General features: G+C 36.2%; 1 protein-coding gene across 6 annotated transcripts in view; it reads right to left on the bottom strand.

Moving 5' to 3' along the window:
• ATP2C1 (ATPase secretory pathway Ca2+ transporting 1) overlaps window positions 1-20,825 on the bottom strand; it is a 118,386-nt gene that overhangs the window by 37,361 nt on the left and 60,200 nt on the right. For all 6 annotated transcript variants that reach the window (XM_036851695.1, XM_036851694.1, XM_036851696.1 and 3 more), the window contains 6 exons: window positions 17,910-17,971; window positions 16,884-16,992; window positions 5,424-5,579; window positions 4,618-4,686; window positions 3,554-3,629; window positions 584-650 (listed from right to left, as the gene is read on the bottom strand). In XM_036851695.1, the coding sequence (XP_036707590.1) occupies window positions 584-650; window positions 3,554-3,629; window positions 4,618-4,686; window positions 5,424-5,579; window positions 16,884-16,992; window positions 17,910-17,971 (539 nt within the window). The remainder of the gene's footprint in view (window positions 1-583; window positions 651-3,553; window positions 3,630-4,617; window positions 4,687-5,423; window positions 5,580-16,883; window positions 16,993-17,909; window positions 17,972-20,825) is intronic.

The raw sequence follows: 20,825 nt of genomic DNA, 5'->3' as shown, positions 1-20,825 counted from the left end.
ATTCTCTGTTTTAGACTTTTTACTCTATTTTTGGGGAGACCACTTCGACTTTATATTATAGCCTTTAAACTGAATCTTTAATTTCAGCAACCATAACCTTAATATCTTAAAAAAATATATTTTGGTTCTGTGATCCTTTTCTACAGCAATCTGTCTGTCTATCATGAATGCAGTTTCTTCACAAATCTCTGAAAATACGAATGCTTTCTATTTTTAATTTTTCGTCAATTCTTGCACATTTGGTTTTCCTCTGAGATGGATTATTCAATTTCTATATTGTGGTCTTTCTCTCTCATGCTCCTAGTTTTCAGTTTGGCAATCCTTAATTGTCTATTTAAGTATAAAAATGCAATATTGGGTTGATAACACCAGACATGTAGTGTGGGGTTTCTCCACTGCATATACATAGGTTTTCATTTTCCTGGAGCTCATTTCAACATATGAATTCTGAACTATTTAAGTAGAGTTAATATACTCTAATGTGCTCGTACAATACCTCCATAATGGAACATAAGCTATGACTAACAAAGAAATAAGAGAGGCAAAAGAGACTTCAAATTATAAACAAACCATCAGAACTTACCTTACACTAATAGTAAACATTTCCAGGATATCTTTTCCTAGTAACCAGCCAACCAACATGATGATACCTGTAACAGAATCAAACAGCTATTTTTCCCTTTTATATAAAATCACCTGGGCATGGAAGGGATAGAACAGAAAGCTGAGGGCAGCAAAAGTCCCTTGATATAAAAGGGAAAGTTTATCAGATCACAATTATAAGATTTTACAAAAATCCATTAAGCAGGTGAGATTAAATTAATCTTAAGGTTAAAACTGTGTATGCATGCACACACCTACAGTTTTACCTTTTGTTGCCACTGCTGCCCCCCATCCCTTAAAGTAATAATATCTGAGAGTTCCCAATATAAGAGGACAGTATTTTCATACAATGGGGGAAAAAAAAGAAGGCAGCATATACATATAGGTTTTCTCTTAACTATGAGGTTTGCAAAAATAAACCCTGGAACTTTACTTCTCATAACTCAATATCCAGACACTGCACATTAAGTTTGTACTAAAAACCAAGGAGTACTTAGGACTTGGCTCAAAGAATGATATAAGACATTGTAAGACAGCCAAAACTGCAATTAACATTTAAAAATTACTACCTTTACAGCGTCTAAAAGTTAAAAACGAATTAACATAAACCAAACAGTTGATTCTTTACTCTCTTCTTTAATCTTTATCTTTGAAAAGAAGGGGGGGGGGGCACAAGGGATGTACCACTGGTTTTGTGAGGAAAAACACCGTATCAGAGTTTTAATAAAATAACTTCGAGACTGTATTCTAGATCAATATGGACATTGAAAACAAGGTCTTCTTCATCTTTCTGCAACTACAAAATAATGATCCAGATCCCATCCCAAATACTATCCTGATAAAAGAAATTTTGTCCAGTGAATTATACCAGAGTCCAGCAAACTATACAATCTATGGCCCTCTTACGTGTTTTTGTAAATCGTTTGTTGGAACACAGCCACACCCATTGTTTGTAAATTGTCTGTGGTTGCTTTTGTGCTGATGGCAAAGTTGAGTATTTCCAACACAGAACGTACGAACCAAAGGCTAAAACATTTACTATCTGGCACTTTACCAAAATGTCTGCTGACCCTTGATTTTGATCTTGATCCTTCTCCTATTCCATATACTATCCTAACAAGAAAAATTATGTCCAATGCATTTAAAACCAGGTAACCATAAAGTTGAAAAATTTTTATCACTAAATTTGATGTGGTTTAATGGTACAGTGTTAATATAAACTGGAAAGATTTAATTGGTTAAACTGCCCTTCAATTTACCAAATTCACTATAAATTCTAAAAAATAAACAGCAATAACCAAATGAAGGGAGCTATGAGAACATACACACCATTTAAACAAAAAGAATGAAATACCTTCCCAGCTTCTACTTTATGTTTATGATAATGAGAAATGGATCAACAGGATTAATATTTAAGAAGTTATTTCACTGAAACTGTACAGCAGAAATGTTGTCTTAAAATTTCACTGTTATCTTAAAAGCTAGCAAGAAAAATTAAAATAACATCATGGAAGAATTAAACAGAGAAGGACTCTCTCGCAGAGTTCATCCATGCATCTTTCCGCATGTGCTCTGCTTTTCCAATAAACATTTTACTTTTCTCTTAAAAAAAAAAAAGAAAGAAAGAAACAGAGGAAAGACTCCAAAATTGATGTGTTTAATGTTATGATAAAGATGTTGTTTCAACTCAGTGAATTAAGAATGGACTATGGAATTGATGGTACTAGGATAATTAACTTTTAAGTAAAAAAGTAATAATTCTACCTTAAGTCTTATACTAAAATAAATTCTAAATAAAATAGTAAAATTAAGTGTCAAAAGTAAAAACTAAAGTAGTATAGTGATGTTTAAATAACTATAAACAAAAAACATTCTCCCACATGGGGTTGGGAGAGCCTTTATGAATAGAACACAGACAGAAACTTAACTGCACTAATTATCAACAGGAGGGTGATAAGAACCTCAGGCAAGAGACTGTTCCATTACACACATCTCTCCCCTCCCTACCAAGTTTATTATACAGCCCTCAAAAGCAATTTAAAAATCAGGAGAAAAAAATACTTGTAACTTAAACAACAAAAGGATTAATATCCTAATTATACAAAGAGCTGTGACCAATCTAAGACTTATACCACAAGAGAAGAGGGACAAAAGAAATAAACTGGCAGGTCATAAAATAAAAAGGACTAACACACATATGACAAAGTGTTCAGTTTCTCAAATAATGAATTTTGAAATAAAATAATGAGAAGACTTTTCTTCACCTATTAAGTTAATGACAAAAAAGCTGGCAAGGGTGCTGGAAGAGAGACTTTTATCTTGTTGATGGAGGATATTATTTGGCAATATGAAACAAAAGCCTTTAAAAAGATGCCAAAAATTTTAAAATCACACAGATACTCTTTGACCCAATAATTTCACTTTCAGGAATTTATCCTAAGGAAATGAGAGGTGTTTATAATAAGATACCTGCACTGAAGAATCACTTACACAATTCTTTAAAACTTTAAAAACCTACACAAATGTCTAAAAGAGCACCGGCTTTTTATATATGTATACACACACATATTCACACAATGGAATACTATACAACCTTTAAATTTGTTTTAGATGCGTATTTAATGACAAGATGTTTATGATGGGATACATAAAACAAAAAAAGAAAAGTAGTCATAACATAATACTATCGTATTTTATTGAAGACTAGAAAGACAAATACTAAAATGTTTATAGAAATGCTCTTTGATTACAGGAATTACAGAGTTCTATTTTATCTTTGTAGAAAAGGACAACAGCTGGGGATTAGTTTTATAGTTCAAAAAAAGTAATAGTAGCCGAATAAATGAATACATGAATGGAATTTTTCTATGTATGTATCTAACTCCCCCTTCCCACTCAAAAAATAAACCTAAGTAAATATAGGAGATATACATACTCACTCTTCTCTTACCTATTATACCAAAGGAGTAAAAGGAAAGTTGTTTTCCTAAGAGGTCCATACTCTTCTGCAGAGGGGTTTTTGGTGCCTTGACAAATAGGAGAAGAGTGTCACCACAATTACCCAATTACCTAAATTTAGTGAGCTTTACTAGGTGCCAGGGACTCTTAAGTGTTTGACACATACATGCTCGTGCTTAACACACCCATGACATACACAACTCTCCCTTGAGGTAAGTTTTAGCTCCTTCACTGAGAAAACTGTGAGGCCTAGACTGTTAAAAACCCGTTTATTTGAAAAGGTCCGTGCCCTCTATGCCTCTTTGAGGAAAAATCTACTCTCCCTAGCAGCTTCCCCAGGACTTCATTATCATCAGCTGCCCCTCATTTTTCTACTCTTTCTCATTACAAACATGCTTGTAACCCAAGTCTTTTTACCCTGTTGGCTCCCTGATCTCTGGCGATCCCTTCACCCCCAAGCTTGGGACGGTTTTACACACTGCATCACATATGGGAGTCTTGGCAGGCTACCTGAGAAATCCAGATAATTTGAGAAGAAAATGATATTTGTAGAATGCAACTTCTTTTTTAAATATAAGAAGATATTTTAAATGAGAGAACTAATCTTCAATATCCTTCAACAAGGGTATCTTCCAAGTTATTTCACTTTGCAATCTTTTTTTCTCCAGATACTTGGAATTATGTAAAGTTGGGAATTTTGGTAGAAGACATGTTCTAAAGTACAAATATACTATTTAGTAATCTTTAAATTTAATATGATAAAGCTAATTTCTAAAAATAATAAGCCTTATAAATAACTGGCTAAACCTTCTTCTCCTATGAACAATGAATAAACATCAGAATATTTCAGAATATTAAGTGTTCATTCAAACCCTTCCAATTACAGGCTTTCCACTTATGATTTTAAGCACAGACAACTGAGTGATATTCTGAATAAAATATTACTTCCAAAATTAACAAAATAATCCTCCAATATTCTCTTTTCCTCTACTTACAATGGAAAATATTTCGGACTTCAAACTAAAACATCATTAACAAACTAAGTTTGTTACTCACTTCCTCTGCTTGCATCATTTTAAAAACCTCTCCAAATTCAGAATTTTCTCCTGTTCCAATGACAATACCCTAAAGGGAAAAACAAGAAAACATATTTACATTCAGATGGAATCACCTCTCTCAACCAAAAAACAAAACCCCTTCATTCCCTTTCTCCAAAGCCACCCACAGTCAAGATGCCTGACATACGTATCCAAGGTTCCCTCAGCAAATTTACTTTTGATGTTACTATAGATCCTAGAAAACAAACATCTCATTAAACTTATTACTGACTCAATTCTGTGGCCCATTTTTTTGTCTATATTAATATTTCTGAAATTTGAACCTTTCTTATACTCAGTAGAGACATTTAATGTAGTTTCCCTCTCAAATGCTATTGAATTATGCCTTTTATATTTGTGTAATATTAAAATCCAGGAAATAAAATATTTGAAATCAATCAGTAGGAGAGTGATATGTAGTCCGAATATTATAGCCAGTATCATATCAACTAAATTGAAATTTTATTTAACCAATGGTGAACATATCCACAAGCCACTGTTTCTATCTAAAAAAAAAGAACATGTACTGAGGACTATGCTTTTACAGGATCCATGACCTGGTAAATGGCAGAACTATGGATGTATTATACCTCAGGGACACGGCTTCTCCTTAGTCTCACAAATATCTACCAAGGATTAGGTTCAATTCTGCCATTTCTTCGTCATATATTTTTAAAAGCTCCACATAAAACTAGCCAAAAAAGAACTGAGGAAATGGTTGAAAACAAAGGAACTGCTATCTTGAAAACGAGAAAGAAAACTTACCTTTGCTTTGCCACATCTGACCAGTGTTCCCATGAAGGCAATGTTACTTCTTGATGCAAGATCTCCATTAGTGGCAGCCGGCTGAGGAGCTGTCACCTTAGAACAAGGTGTTGTCTCTCCTGTCAAGCTGGACTCATCAATGGAAAGATCCACAGCCTTGGGGAACATAAAGCACTCCACTAAGTTCAAGTTTGAAGACTCTCTCTGCTAAACTTAACATCTAAGGAGTTTGTAACCATCACTCCTTCCACAAATATCCTCCCTTCTATAAATTAACCAAATCTTTTATCATATCCATCACTTTAAGACAGTAGGCTAGAATAGGTACAACCATATTTAAAAACGAAGCTAGGGACTTCCCTGGTGGTGCAGTGGTTAAGTGGTTAAGTGCCTGACAGTGCAGGGGACATGGGTTCACGCCCTGGTCCGGGAAGATCTCACATGCTGCGGAGCAACTAGGCCCGTGTGCCACAACTACTGAAGCCCATGCGCCTAGAGCCTTGTGCTCCACAACAAGAGAAGCCTGTGCACCGCAAGGAAGAGTAACCCCTCCCCCTCGCTACAACTAGAGAAAGCCCGCAGGCAGCAACGAAGACCCAATGCAGCCAAAAAAAGAAAAAAAAAAAAAAAAAGAAGCTAAGTCAACAAAATCTACATGCAAAGTAGACAGAACCATGAGACAAAATTAGCCTAAACTTCCAAATACAACTAGGGAAAAGGAGACACTAGCTGAGACAATCTTTATTTAGAGAAAACTCGACTCTCATGAGTTTTCTAAAATTATTTCCTAATTTTGCCATATCCTAAAGTCCTGAAAATGGGTTTGACAGATTTAAACCAACTATAACAGAAGAGAAATACGACTGAAAGATATAAAAGATACTGAGAAATAAATAATTTCATCATTTTGGGTTTAATTTTCATGAAATTGTTCTTGCTATACATCCCTACATTTATTCTAAATTTATGTCAGCAAGAATCAAAAAAATGTATATAAATGTTTCCATGCAGATCATGAATATCACATCACCATCCAACTCTGCAATGGGGTTCAATACTGAAGGCTGCACTCCTAACACAATTAAGAATTCACCTACCCAAGCATGAAAAAAAAAATCATAATTTTATACGTGGAAAATACTGCAGATGTGACCTGGCTCTGTTTCTAAGTATGGCCCACAGAACAACAGTTCCAAGGATGTTAATAAGCATTGTGTATAGTGTTATAGATGGATGATGATTGATAAACCGACACACACATATATACACATACGTACAAGGGAGGAGTACGCTGGTCAAGGAAGTTTTAGAAACACTGTGTTAAGAATTAAACAGCTTCCCCTACCATAGTGCTTCTCAAAACTTACAATGCACCGGTGTGAGGCACCTCAACAGGAATACAGATACAGCAGGGGTTGTGGAAGTGTGGTCTTAGCAGAACCAGCATCACCTCTAACACGTCAGAGCTTGTGAAGGAATTCACTGCCCTACCGCAAACAAGGAGGTGGGGAGAGTGAACCTAACAGACTGCATTTTCAAGCCCTCCAGGTAATTCTGATGTTGCACTCAGGTTTCAGAATCAACAGAAGAGTGTTTTCCAAACATCTTGGACCCATTTTATTCCAGAAGCTCTAATTCAAGGATCATTAGGAGGCTCTTCGGGAAACTAGAAACTAGTTCATGATTTTACTCATTTTATAGGTTCATTCACTCACCTAAGCAACATTTACTGACTACCTTAACTATGTACCAGGCACTGGGTTAGATCCTAGAAAGAAAACAAGATAAGAAAATGATCCCAGAGCAGTTAAATGTGCAGTCTCACTGCTATTATAAACTGAGCTGGTGTTCTGAATTGGGCCTCCTGATTGACAATTCCTACTATGTACCAAATACTCTAAATTTAAATCCTGTTTTTTCTTTTTTGTGGGGTGGGGAAGGGGAATAAATCTCATCTATTTAAATGATTATTTTGTTATGACCATAAATACCTTAAAAAAATCTCACAGAAAATAATTATTAAAAATTGAGTTCATGAATTCTTTCTCCCCATCTACATAATAAAACTTTTGATTTGATCAACGCCATTGATTCACATTCACTTAAAAAGTATTTATTAATACTTATAATATGCCAGGCCCTGTAATGTATCACACAGAGTGAGAATCAGCAGTAAACAAAGTTTACTGCTGCCCTCAGCTGTTATTCTAATGGGAAATTGATTTGAAAAAATAAACAAGAGTGGATAATATAATGCTTGATAGTGGGGGAAAAAACATGGTAAGAATGGAGAGTGACATAAGTGATAGAGAGAGAACATCTCTCAAAAGCAGATGACCCTTTTGCAGAGCCCTGACTGGCGTGAGGGCCCCAAGGTTGGGCCATAATGAGGGAGGAAGGGTTCTAGGGAAAAGGAGCACCAAGTACAAAGCCTGTAAGGGGCAGGAACATGCTAGGTGCGTTCCTGTGCTAGGCAGGCATATAACACTGCAAATATAATCAAAAGTTTATAACATTAGATCATAAAGTTTAAGAATGTTCAGAATAAAAATAAATTATATCATACAACTCCAGAGAGACCAAAGTGTGGTAGCATTTCCTGAAAGTTTAGTACCATGTAAATGTGATAGATTTTAGTATCAAAATAGGCTTATAAAAAGTATTCCTTAAAACACAGATCTGACAGTCCTTTAGTCTTTAAAAGGCTTCCCATTTTATATAATTATGTATGCAAAGACAAGCCAGGTAAATTTGGGTTCATTACTTCACCACAACTACAGATTCAAAAAAAACACCTGCCATGTTCAAAAGCAATGATTTTTTTTTTTTATTAAAAGAACACATTTGACTCTTCTTCCCAAATTAATCTTAGGTCTATATAATTTTTCACACTAACACATTTATTACCAAGTAAGAAAAAAGTTAGATCTTTCTTCAAAGATGATGCTAATACTAAAAACAGTTGACACTTCCTTGCTCACTATCTGCTAGGCACCATGCTACACACCTATACTAAGTTATCTACTAACAGCTACTTAGCTACTAGCAACTCCAATGAGGCACTAGTAGTATTATCCCTATTTTACAGACATACTGAAGGATTAAGTGCCTCACCCAACATCACACAGCTTATAAGGCATGGAGATGAAACCCAAACGTTGACAAATTAACTCTTATTCTTCTAAATTACAAAAGTCAACAAATAGTTTATTTTGTTTAGCAAGTTCCTCTTTAATGCTTGTTACAAAAATCAGAACTGCTTGTAATTTTCTAAGCTCTTAATAAGAAAAATCTGCTAATATTTAAAAACAAACAAATACTTGTATACAAGCTATAGAACTCCTTTCTCTGTGACAAAGTTGAAATTTATGTTTTCCCACTGAAGAATTTTTACTTCAAATGTAAATCTTAAACAAGGATAAATACTAACACTAGGTGGTTGTCAAGGAATACAAATATAATCTGACTTTTTAAAAAGAGGGGGGAAGCGTGGCTTTTCTTGACTCTGTCAGGGACCCAGCTCTTCAGTGTCAGCCTCAGCAGTGCAACTACCATTTAAGGGAATAAGAATTTTTGTTCAAATCAGGTGTTTCTACAGAAAACACGCATGTAATTTTTTGTACAACAACAATCAGCCCTGTGTTAGTATACAAACTAAGGAAAGGGAGCTTTGGGTCCTTATCTTTTTTCCTATATAATTATAAATCTGTTAAAATTAACAATACATTATTAATGAAATTTGTCTAAATCATACAATGTAGCATAGCTCTCAACTGTCCGTTGAACAAGAGTATTTTCTAAGTGACAAGTTAGTTTCTCTTAATGGTGACTGCAAGTTTTCGCAGGAAGCAGTTTTGAGAGAGTAAGGGGAAGGAAGTCATTTCTAAGAAGGGTGGTACTTTAATAAAGTAGGCAAGCCTAAGTATTACACTTTAACAAAGTCACAATTTAATTCACCTGAGAAGAAAGACATTAGAGTCGTTTATCCATTGCATTCATGAAAGAGAGAAAGGTTAGGATAAAATGAAGTCAAAGAATCAGCCAGCTCCATGCCTTCCAGCCAAGTTTAAACATAAAACCTTCAGAAAAGCTGTTAATAAGGAAACTGATTATGTTCCACTTTCTCTTCATTCTTCCTCAGGCACTATGGTGGAGGTGTTAAGTAAGACACAACACAGTTCAAAAGCAGAATGTAAATAAGAATCAAGATGCATACATAATCCCACAATCTGAATATTTAACACCTACAGAATTTAAATGGTTGAAAATAATTCACAGGATTATTCCTATAAAACATTAGGCAGAAATAAGGTAAATGCCAAAGTCACAAAGGTTTCCTGGAAAGCAAAAAGTGACTGCTTAAAAAAGTTACAGTTAATATGGTACAACTGGTAACTAAAAATAAGTTCATAAACTAAAGAACATCTTAATATCCTGTATGCTGCTAGGTTAATCACCTCTAGTCCAGAATTAAAAGCAAATCAGAAATGGATTTCTTTCCCCAGAAATGAATCTTCCAAAATATTCATCTGCAACTGCCTGATCATGATAAAATTTCTTACTTATGCTCTCAAAAATTAAGATTCCTCTTACTGTTTATTCAAATGAAGGAAAATATAATTAAAAATTCTTCATGAGCTCTAGCTTATTAATCAAAGCCCAACCAACCAAGTGTTACCTGAAATGAATTTTATCCCATGGTAAATGCTTGCAAACTTGACTTAAGAGTATGGATTCAGGGACTTCCCTGGTGGTGCAGGGGTTACGAATCTGCCTGCCAATGCAGGGGACACGGGTTCGATCCCTGGTCCAAGAAGATCCCACATGCCGTGGAGCAACTAAGCCCATGCGCCACAACTACTGCGCCTGCACTCTACAGCCCCCGAGCCACAACTACTGAGCCCGTGTGCCACAACTACTGAAGCCCGTGCGTCTAGAGCCCGTGCTCCACAACAAGAGAAGCCACTGCAATGAGAAGCCCGCGCACCACCACAAAGAGTAGCCCCCACTCACCGCAACTAGAGAAAGCCCACGTGCATCAACACAAAGTGTACATTCAGTGGTTCTTATTTAAAAAAAAAAAAAAAAAGAGTACAGGTTGAACTTGATCAAGTTGTCAATAATTTAAAGACAATAATTTAAATTCGGTTAACAATGATTTATAAGATATTTCAGTAAGACTATTAAAAGGAACAAAATTTCAAAAGGGGACCTATTTTTGCAACAGTCCTTTCCTACCAATGTAAAATGATACTCTTAAAACAAAGACACTAAGTCTCACTTCTAACCCACCCATATTGTCTTTTTAAATTCTAGTGACTTACTGAGGAAAAAATGAGTTCTTTCCCTTCAGCATTTTAAAATGAATAGCATTTCTCAGCTCACAACAGTTTTTAACCACTGAACTATAAAAATCAGACAACAAAACACTAAGCAGAGCTCCAGCTTATACAGTCTTAGAGAATTAACACTCCTATTGCTCTAAGTATGGAATGGTTTTCTCAGTTGTATGATACTACTAAAGAAAAATACATCTTTTCCAAAGTCAAACACAAGTGATTATATCAAATAGCTTTTAGTGAATATGAATGTTTCCACATTCCACAAATACAACATACACCTTTTCCAACATTCTAGTCAATTTCTTTTGACAGCTAATTTAAAATCTCTACTTCCTAAGATGTTTGTAAATTGCTTTTTTACAAGTATGTATATAAGTTTAATAATTCAGAAATTTAAAAGCGAAGTTTCAGTGATAAATCACCATAAGGAGGGAGCAACATACTATAAATCAATTTATCAAATTTACCTGCCAAAAAAATACACTGAAGTCTATATAAAAACTTACAACTCAGGAGTAACATCACAGAAAATAGTGGAGCACAGCACTCAAACAACTGGTCCCTCCACTAAAAAATCATAAGCTGGCAAAAACTGACAGAATAAACTCTGGAATAAAAAAGCAACCAGGGAAATGCTTGAGAAGAAAAAGGCATTTTTATTTGCCTGTCTGCTATGCCCCATTCCCAGGAGAAGCAGCAATAGCTGTGGGGATGGAAGCTTCTGTTCCTGGACCCTGCTCCTAAAATACTATAGTTGTGTGTTTTGACCTGTCTGGCAGTTCTCTGAAGGACTGGTGCAGAGGCTGACCTTTACTTCACATCCCAACTCCAGCTAGAGTAGCTTTCCAGGTATCTGCCAAAAGATTAAAGACATATACTAGCAGGCAAAGCACAGAACAGGGCAAGCAGCAGACACAACCAAAAGACTGAAAAGGAAGAGACTAAGGTGGAAGTTTTTGAAGAAATAAACGCTTGGAAGGGCTACCACATGTACCAGGGAAGACGAAGTGTAAAATGCATACCAATTTAAGCATTATAAGTGTCCTAGAAAAAAAAAACTAGAAATGGGCAGAAAGAATATTTGAAGAAATATTGGATGAAAACTTCCCAAATTTAATGAAAGACAGGAATCTATACATCAAAGAAGACAAATACACTCCAAACAGGATAAACTCATAAACATCTACACTGAGAGATATTATAACCAAACTGCTGAAAGACAAAGACAGAATCTTGAAAACAGCAAGAGCAAAGCAACTTATCATGTACAAGGGATTCTCAATAAGATTAGCATCCCATTTCTTATCAGAAACCATGGCAGCTAGAACCAGTAGAATAACATATTTAAAGTGCTTAAAAAAAAAAATCAAAGAGAATTCTATATCCAGCAAAACTATCTTTCAAAAATGAAAAATTAAGACATTCCCATTTAAACAAAAACTGGGTTTGAAAAAAAAAGTGGCAACTGTACCCTGTGTGTAGATCTTGAAGACAGTTTCGAAGAATGATATGGGCTAATAACCCTAACACATGAGCCACAAAAGAAAGTGTCAATAGAATTAATCATTCAGTACTCCAGGTGAAGGAAAATCGTGCTACATTTCAGGCAATATTTTGGGTTTAGTTAAAAACTTGTAGCTAAGAGGTAAAATATTTTCAACAGCCAAAAGAAATCCTCTTTTCCTCTGACTCTTACATTGTTTTCTCTTACAAAGAATTCTTTGTTCAAATTTTGATACAGACTTTACCTGGAACATTATGGAAAATATGTTATGTTTCCAAAAAGGCAAAATGTACTGTTATGCAGATATGTATAGTCTATAAGATTGCTTCATCTAAAGTCACTGTCTGACCAATCCCTTGGCTGCCCCCAATTAACTAGCCAGAGGTATCTCTTCTCAACTACTACTAAAAAATTAAAATAAAAATCCTAAGGGAAAAAACTGGAGAACATGCCCATAGCTCAATTCCTCTAAGTTTTACTATCCCAGCTCCACAAATAATTCTAAGGTTCCTATGCTGGTAAGGTTACTGCCACCAACACATATTCACTCATTCCTTGGCCATGGAAAACTGACTCAGGCAAGAAAACCAAATACAGAAATCCTTAAGTTATCAACATTAATCTTCTTTAAAAAGGGTTTTACAAAAGATAGACTCAGCCTGCTATGGACTGAATTCTGTCCCCCCAAAATTCATGCTGAAGCCCTAAACTCCAATGCAATGTGATGATAACTGGAGACAGGGTCTTGGGAGGTAATCAGAGTTAAAGAAGGTAATGTGGGTGAGGCCCACATAATGGGATCAGTGGCTTTGGAAGAGGAAGAGAGATCACTCTCTCTACCATATGAAGACATAGCAAAAAGACTGCAAGACAAAAGAGTGCCCTCACCAACAACCCAATTCCGCCAGACCCTGATTGTGGACTTCCCAGCACCCAGAACCGTAAGATACAAACATCTGTTGTTTAAGCCACCCAGTCTATTGTATTTTATTACAGCAGCCTGAATTGACTTAAGACACAGCCAGAAAATACCAGATAAAAGTTATATAGCAGGGGCTTCCCTGGTGGTGCAGTGGTTGAGAATCTGCCTGCCAATGCAGGGGACACAGGTTCAAGCCCTGGTCTGGGAAGATCCCACATGCCGCGGAGCAACTAGGCCCATGAGCCACAACTACTGAGCCTGCGCATCTGGAGCCTGTGCTCCGCAACAAGAGAGGCCGCGACAGTGAGAGGCCCGCGCGCCGCGATGAAGAGTGGCCCCCGCTTGCCACAACTAGAGAAAGCCCTCGCACAGAAACGAAGACCCAACACGGCCAAAAATAAATAAATAAATAAATAAATAAAATTTTAAAAAAAAAAGTTATATAGCAGTGAGTCACTGAACTTGCTGACAAGATGCTACTACAGGCCCATGCAAGAATTACAGCCAAAGTCTGAACCACTGAAATTATGACAGGAACCCTAGAGTTGCAGCAATGACAATGCCGAAGTGGCAACCTTGGCCATGGGCCATGTCCACACGAAAAGAACTATACTGCAAAAGTCCTACGCTTGCTTTTTCCAAAGTGAAATCCATGTGCTTTATTTGTGAAAAATTAATAACATCCCAAGGAAAACTGAGGAATCTTCTGTTTCCTTTATACTCTAACAAAGAGCTTGTTTCATGTAGGAACATCGAATAACCAGCTAGCCTTACATAATCATTCACCACAACCAAATTCAGCAAACAACACTCCAATAAGCCAATTTAATTACAAAAAGTTAGTAACCTGTGTCCAGAAGAGAATTTCACCTATCAGCTTTCTTATGTCTTCGGTCAGTACATTTAAATCTAGAAGCAGCAGGAAAGGCTCAATTCTTTTAGGAATGTTGTCTCAATCTACTATCAAAGTAGTTGCAAAAACGTGCCTCTGGTACCAGGTAGGGGAGAGAAGTGACAGAAGGAATTAAAGACGTTCAACTATATATGTAAAGTGGATTAACTGGAACAAAATCAACCTAAGCACAGCACTGCCAAATAAAACGTGCTGATGAAGTGTCTGAAAAGTTAACAAGTAGGGGGAAAACAATCACAGCTAATCAATTACTCCACAAAGCATACACTTCTAATTTTTACAGCATCAAGCTTTAAAATGTCAAAAATCCCTCTTATTTTTTTTTTTTTTTTTTTTTTTTAAAAATCCCTCTTATTAAACTCACAGTAAGTCTTCGATATATATTTGCTGAATGGATAAAATATGTACTAATCCATATTCTGACAAGTATTTTTCTATACAAGAAAATTAATTTTATTAATTATCTGAGATAATTCTCAATTAACCCTTGTTTAAATGAAACCCTTAAATACTTTACCAAGTCAAATGGTGTTTTGAAGTTTCTACGTCGTTATACTGCTCAAACTGTTCAGACAATGGGAAAATCATCTTCTAACTATCCCACTGAGGAGGTCTGCTTCTGAATTAGAAGAGAAGCACTCCAGAATAAATGGTGACAAAAACTTCATGGATTCAAATTAGGGTTCTCTGGGGGAGGGGAAGATGATTTATATCAAGTGACAGGCCTACTGCATCTCTAAGGAAGAATAATTCAAGGTCTTGTCATGAACCAAATATTAGGGATAGGAGGAAGGGACAAGAAATGAGTAAAAAAGATATAAAAAGACCTACTAAGGGGAGAAAGAAGGTAATAAAGTAAAATTAACATTCCCAATACTTGCTGTATTGTATTATTTGCACTCAACAATTAAAGCAATCTGATATCTTTCTAAGGATAAATTTTAAGTATTTGGAAGAAAGACCTTTCTTTATTTCAAGATTAAATGAAGCTTGTACTTATAATTCCAAATGTTCTTCAGGCTTTCCATAACCTCCACATGAGAACGCTTATGTTTTGGGACATACCAGGTATTCAAAGAATGACAGCTCTGTACATGTCAATTCCAATAACAGATGAGACTGGCGTTCTCATGGGCTATGAGGGCTTCTTATACTAGGTGCCTTACTCCATCCCTTCAACATATTCTACACACGGTGGCAGGATTAAACGTAACATCATTGCCAGCCAGGTATGACCTTCAAAGCTAAATCCCAACCAATAAAATCTGAAGTGGAGTTTCACATCCAAGGCCCCCTGATTCTACCACGCATTTTCTACCTTTAACATACTGCAGCTCTAATCACACACCAGAACACTCACGGGGATCTAAATACCGCTGCTGCTCCATCTCGGTTCAGTACTACCCTTCGATTACGACCACCAGAGCAATGCTGTCTGAGGCATTCTCATTTCACTCAAATGGGAAGTAACCTCTCCCTTCTCTAAATTTTCTACTCCATTCTTTGTAGTTCTCTTGCACTTACCCAGTTCTAGCTTATCTTATGGTGATTTGTGTACACCAACAGTCTGCTCCCTGAGGGCAAGAACTCTATCACATCATCTTTGTGTCTCCCACAATGCCTAACACTCATTTCCATAAAGATCTGCTGATTTACTACATGGATACCTCAAAAGACTCTATGGGAAAAACAGATATATTTTAAGGGAAAAAAAAAAAATGCTTAGATATGTCACTGTTTTAAATTGCATTTGCTTTTTATATCACTTTGATAATCTCAGTGTTTTAAGTGAATATTTAATCCATTTACAATTAAAATAAGCACTAATACAGTGGAGTTCTATAGCTCTTCCTACTATTTGTTCTCTAATTGACCCATCTATTTATTCTATGTTCCTATTTCTGTTCTTATTTTTTGCCTTCTTTTAGATTAGAAAAGTTGTTTCCTTTCTTTATTAAATTAGTTATACATCTGTTACTATTAACTTTTTTATTTTTATTGAAGTATAGTTGATTTACAATGTTGTGTTAATTTCTGCTGTACAACAAAGCAATTCAGTTATACACATATATACATTATTTTGCCAAATTGTTTTCCATTATAGTTTATTACAGGATACTGAATATAGTTCTCTGTGCTATACAGGACCCTGTTGTTTATCCATTGCTATATATAATAGTTTGTGTCTTCTAACCCCAAACTCCCAGTCCATCCCTCCCCCACCCACCCCTACCTTGGCAACCACAAGCCTTTTCTCTATGTCTGTGAGTCTGTTTCTGTTGTGTAGATGAGTTCATTTGTGTCCTATTTTAGATTCCACATATAAGTGATATCATATAATATTTGTCTTTTTCTTTCTGACTTACTCACTTAGCATGATAGTCTCTAGGTCCATTGCTGCAAATGGCATTATTTCATTCTCTTTATGGCTGAGTAATATTCCACTGTATATATGTACCACACCTTCTTTAGCCATTCCTCTGTCAGTGGTCATTTAGGTTGTTTCTATGTCTTGGCTATTGTGAATAGTGCTGCTATGAACATAGAGGTGCATGTAACTTTTCGAATTAAGAGTTTTGTCTGGATATATTCTCTAGCCCCTTCCACCATGTGAGGACATAGCAAGAAGACACCAGCTATGAACCAGAAAAAGGGTCCTCACCAGGATGCGACCATGCTGGTGCCTTGATCCTGGACTTCGAGCCACTGGGACTGTGAGAAGTACATTTATGTGTTATTTTGTTACAGCTGCTCAAACAGACTAAGACATCAAACTCACCTCAAACAAGCGCAAGTCAGCAGGAACTCTGTCCCCAACAGAAAGGCAAACTGTATCACCTGGAACCAAGTCTCGTGCAAGTGTATGTTCCAATTTTCCTTCACGCACACTGTAACATGAAACAGAAACAACCACGGCTGAAGAAAGCAAGCCAGGCCACTTATTTTAAGAAATTCCTGGGGCTTCCCTGGTGGCGCAGTGGTTGAGAATCTGCCTGCTAATGCAGGGGACACGGGTTCAAGCCCTGGTCTGGGAGGATCCCACATGCCGCGGAGCGACTGGGCCCGTGAGCCACAACTACTGAGCCTGCGCGTCTGGAGCCTGTGCTCCGCAACACGAGAGGCCGCAATAGTGAGAGGCCCGCACACCGCGATGAAGAGTGGCCCCCACTTGCCGCAACTGGAGGAAGCCCTCGCACGGAAACGAAGACCCAACACAGCCAAAAAAAAAAATAATAATTAATTAATTAATTTTAAAAAAAAAATCAAAAAACAAGGTCTGAATCTTAGTTTAAAAAAAAAAAAAAAATTCCTTCCAGGGGGCTTGCCTGGGGGAAAATATATTGCGTTATCACCACTTCTAAGGAGATAAGTCAAATACAGAAACCAAGAAAAGACTTACTCTTGTGCTCTTGGTAATTAAGATGCTCAGATGAATTAAAAGAAAAAAAACAAAGCACTGGAAAAGCGGACCAGTTGCTCAAATGTAAAATGTGAGAACTGTAGCAACCTTCTCAATCACCAGGGTCTGATTATACATCACTGCACCCACAACAGTGCTTGGCACGCAGTCACACACAGAAAGTATCTGTTGAATAAATCCATGTCTCAAGAATCTCAAAATTAGAAGTAACAAAAGTTTTAATAGTACTACTTGCTATACTGAATAGGGCATGAATTTTTCATGTCAGATTAATGGTTTCTACCTTATGTTTAAACAAATATTGGGCCACAATGTACACTGTACTAGTCACATTTAATTTGTACTTTTTAGAGTAGAAATCCACATCAGAAACAAGGATCATACCAATGGCATTCTGGTGGCATAAGTTTACTCAGTTCTTCAAGAGATTTTTCTGAACGATATTCCTATTAAAAAAAAAATTAAGAAAAAATATTTATAAAGAAATGCAAATATGTACATTCTTAAGAACATATATTATGTTAGACTTAACTAAATATTGACCCCAATCATTATTTTAACACTTCTCCCAATTTTTATCTTTTTCTTTACTTGCATTTATATTCCTACCCATAAAAGCTTGTCCCTTATGTTAAATTATAGTGACCAATTTTTGATAATTAAGTATTCTCAATTTTTTATATATATATATTTATATTTTTTGGGGTGGGGGGGGTCGCACCACGCAGTATGTGGGATCTTAGTTCCCCAACCAGGGATCGAACCCACGTCCCCTGCATTGCAAGTGCGAGTCTTAACCACTGGGCCGCCAGGGAAGTCCCTCAATTTTATATTTCAATATTCAATGTGCAAACCTAAGGTCAAGTTACTTATAAGAAAGTGAAGAAAACTGATTTGTGTGTCCAAAGAGTATAGAGTTTTCAGTCATTAAAAGTTAAGACCATTGAGCCTCATAATTAAGATAACTTTACTTTTAATGTTTAATGACCAAGGAAGTCAAAGACAATTAACTGCAAACAACACTGGCATTGAGGATTAAAGCCCAAGGCAACTGTAAAGGTTTGTGAAACAAATCTGCCTGGGAAGAACATACGTTAAACAAGGAGAGAGATGTGGCTGCCCTACCCTGACAGACACCTTTCCCATGACTGAATTACCTGGAAGGAGAAATTCTCAGGGGCCCTAACTCTGTGAGGCTCCAGCCTTCCTCCAACCATACAATCACAGCTGAGAGTCAGAGACACCCTTCACCTCAGTAACATGGGCTGTCTTGCTTCACACAAACATCACTGCTATTTTTGTCTCATGTCTGCACTAAGTACACCAATCTTTTGATCTAAGGTTAAAAAGGAGAAGAAGGGGTAGGGAGAGTAGTGGGAGTGAAAGTCGGGGGGTGTTCTGAAATGACTGCAGTGCTAGCACTAATCAAAACTGCATACCCATCACAAACGTTTTCAAATAGAAAATGCAAAGCTGTATATGAATAACTTAGAACTAAATCTGTCTTTACTACTTAGGCAAGAGGAACAAATGTGAGAGTAAGGTAAATCTGTAAATATAAAACTCACAAGACACCCAGTGTAATATACAGTATAAGGAACATTATAATAATTCTGTATGGGGACAGACGGTTACTAGGCTTATGGTGATCATTTCATAAGGCAGGCAAATATCAAATCACTGTATAGTGCACCTGAAACAATACTGCACCTCAACTATACCTCAATTTAAAAAAAAATTACAAAGACATCCCTCCCCCAATCATACCAAGGATATTAAGGAATTTGGAAGTTTTACCCAAAAATTCCATAAAAGGCTAGAAAACACTCACTACTCCTAGATCCTACTAATAAATGACACAGAAGCTGTCCAATCTTCACCTCCCTCTTCAGACTTCTTAGCCTTTACTCCCTACAACTACAAAGATACCTCTATATCAAAATGATCCTTCAACACACCACGAAAAACTTGACAGCCATCTCAAATGAACACTTAAAAGTTAAATTTTAAATTTATTGTAAGGTGGCCTCAATATATGACTATACAAAACAATTAGCTATTTTTATGACTGCAAGGGTGTACAATGAAGATGGGAAACTGAGATTAGAAAGGGGGGAAGGCAGATGTAAATAATAAAAGACTATAAAAAGCATTCTCCTCCTAAAACACAGGTAAAAACACAAATATAAATAATGAACCTATCAAATGAACCTATCATAAAGATACTTGGCAGATGGTTTCAGCCACTACATTTAAGGTGTGTAACACACTATCTTTGTGTAAAAGTCCACACTGAGTATGTTAAAATAGAAATTTTGTGGGATTTTTTTGAGAGTAGGGGCTATTACCAAGCTACTGACGTTCTTCCATACAAAGTGATAATACTGTAAGAATACTTCTGAAGCAAGCCACTCCATACATCTGTAGCATTATTAAAGATGCAAAAGGGTTCCAGTTACTGGTCCAGTGGGCCGTGCCACCCACATGACCAAATGAATAGCTGTGTCCAATGAGGCTCAGCCTGGAATAACCTCTGCTAAACTAAGCCCGCCACCTGCCCTAAGGCAACTTTTATCTGTTCTAAGCAAAAGGATTCCCTAGATACAGGATCCCTGATGGTGTACTAATGCAACTCACAAACTTGCTGCAGATAATCTGATTAAAACCGGCTCTTCTACACTGGGTGACTATAAAACAAATTACTAAATTAGAGATTACCACAGGAAAACTGGATCATGACAGGAAATACCCAAGGAATAAATCATAGATGTGAAAATAACCACAGCCACTTAAAATATAGTCTTATGATTCAAAATAACATGAATTTCAAATGACATATTAATTTTTCCCTAAACTAGAATAATTCTTCTAGTCTTATTAACCATGCTTTAAAACTTTTAGCTAATCAAATGACACCTGCCAACACTGTTCTAAAACCTGAGGAAGTTATCAGATATTTAAATAAACATAAAACTAAGCCCATGTTTTTATTTATATCTATACTTGTCAACAGAAATCCAGACATTATCTCCACATTATTCACATTAATTTTTTAAAGGGGGTTCCTTTTCATATATTTTCTTTACTGTTTCAATGTCTATGCTAAACAGGGAGTTCGATCCAGATCAGAACATCCCTTCCATGGAGGAATGAGGAATTTGAACTCTGGCCCAATTTTTTAACTGGAAAAAATTTAAAAGCCTACTGCTGGATTTTATTTCTATTACTGTAGTTTTTGTTTCCATCTGCTTCAGTTACCTTTAACATCATCAAATAAAAAACTAGATTTTCTTCATGCCA

This window comes from Balaenoptera musculus, chromosome 4 (genome assembly GCF_009873245.2).
Source record: "Balaenoptera musculus isolate JJ_BM4_2016_0621 chromosome 4, mBalMus1.pri.v3, whole genome shotgun sequence".
NCBI lineage: Eukaryota > Metazoa > Chordata > Mammalia > Artiodactyla > Balaenopteridae > Balaenoptera > Balaenoptera musculus.
The sequence above is the reverse complement of the archived record's forward strand: the minus strand, read 5'-3'. Positions and strand labels throughout refer to the sequence as shown.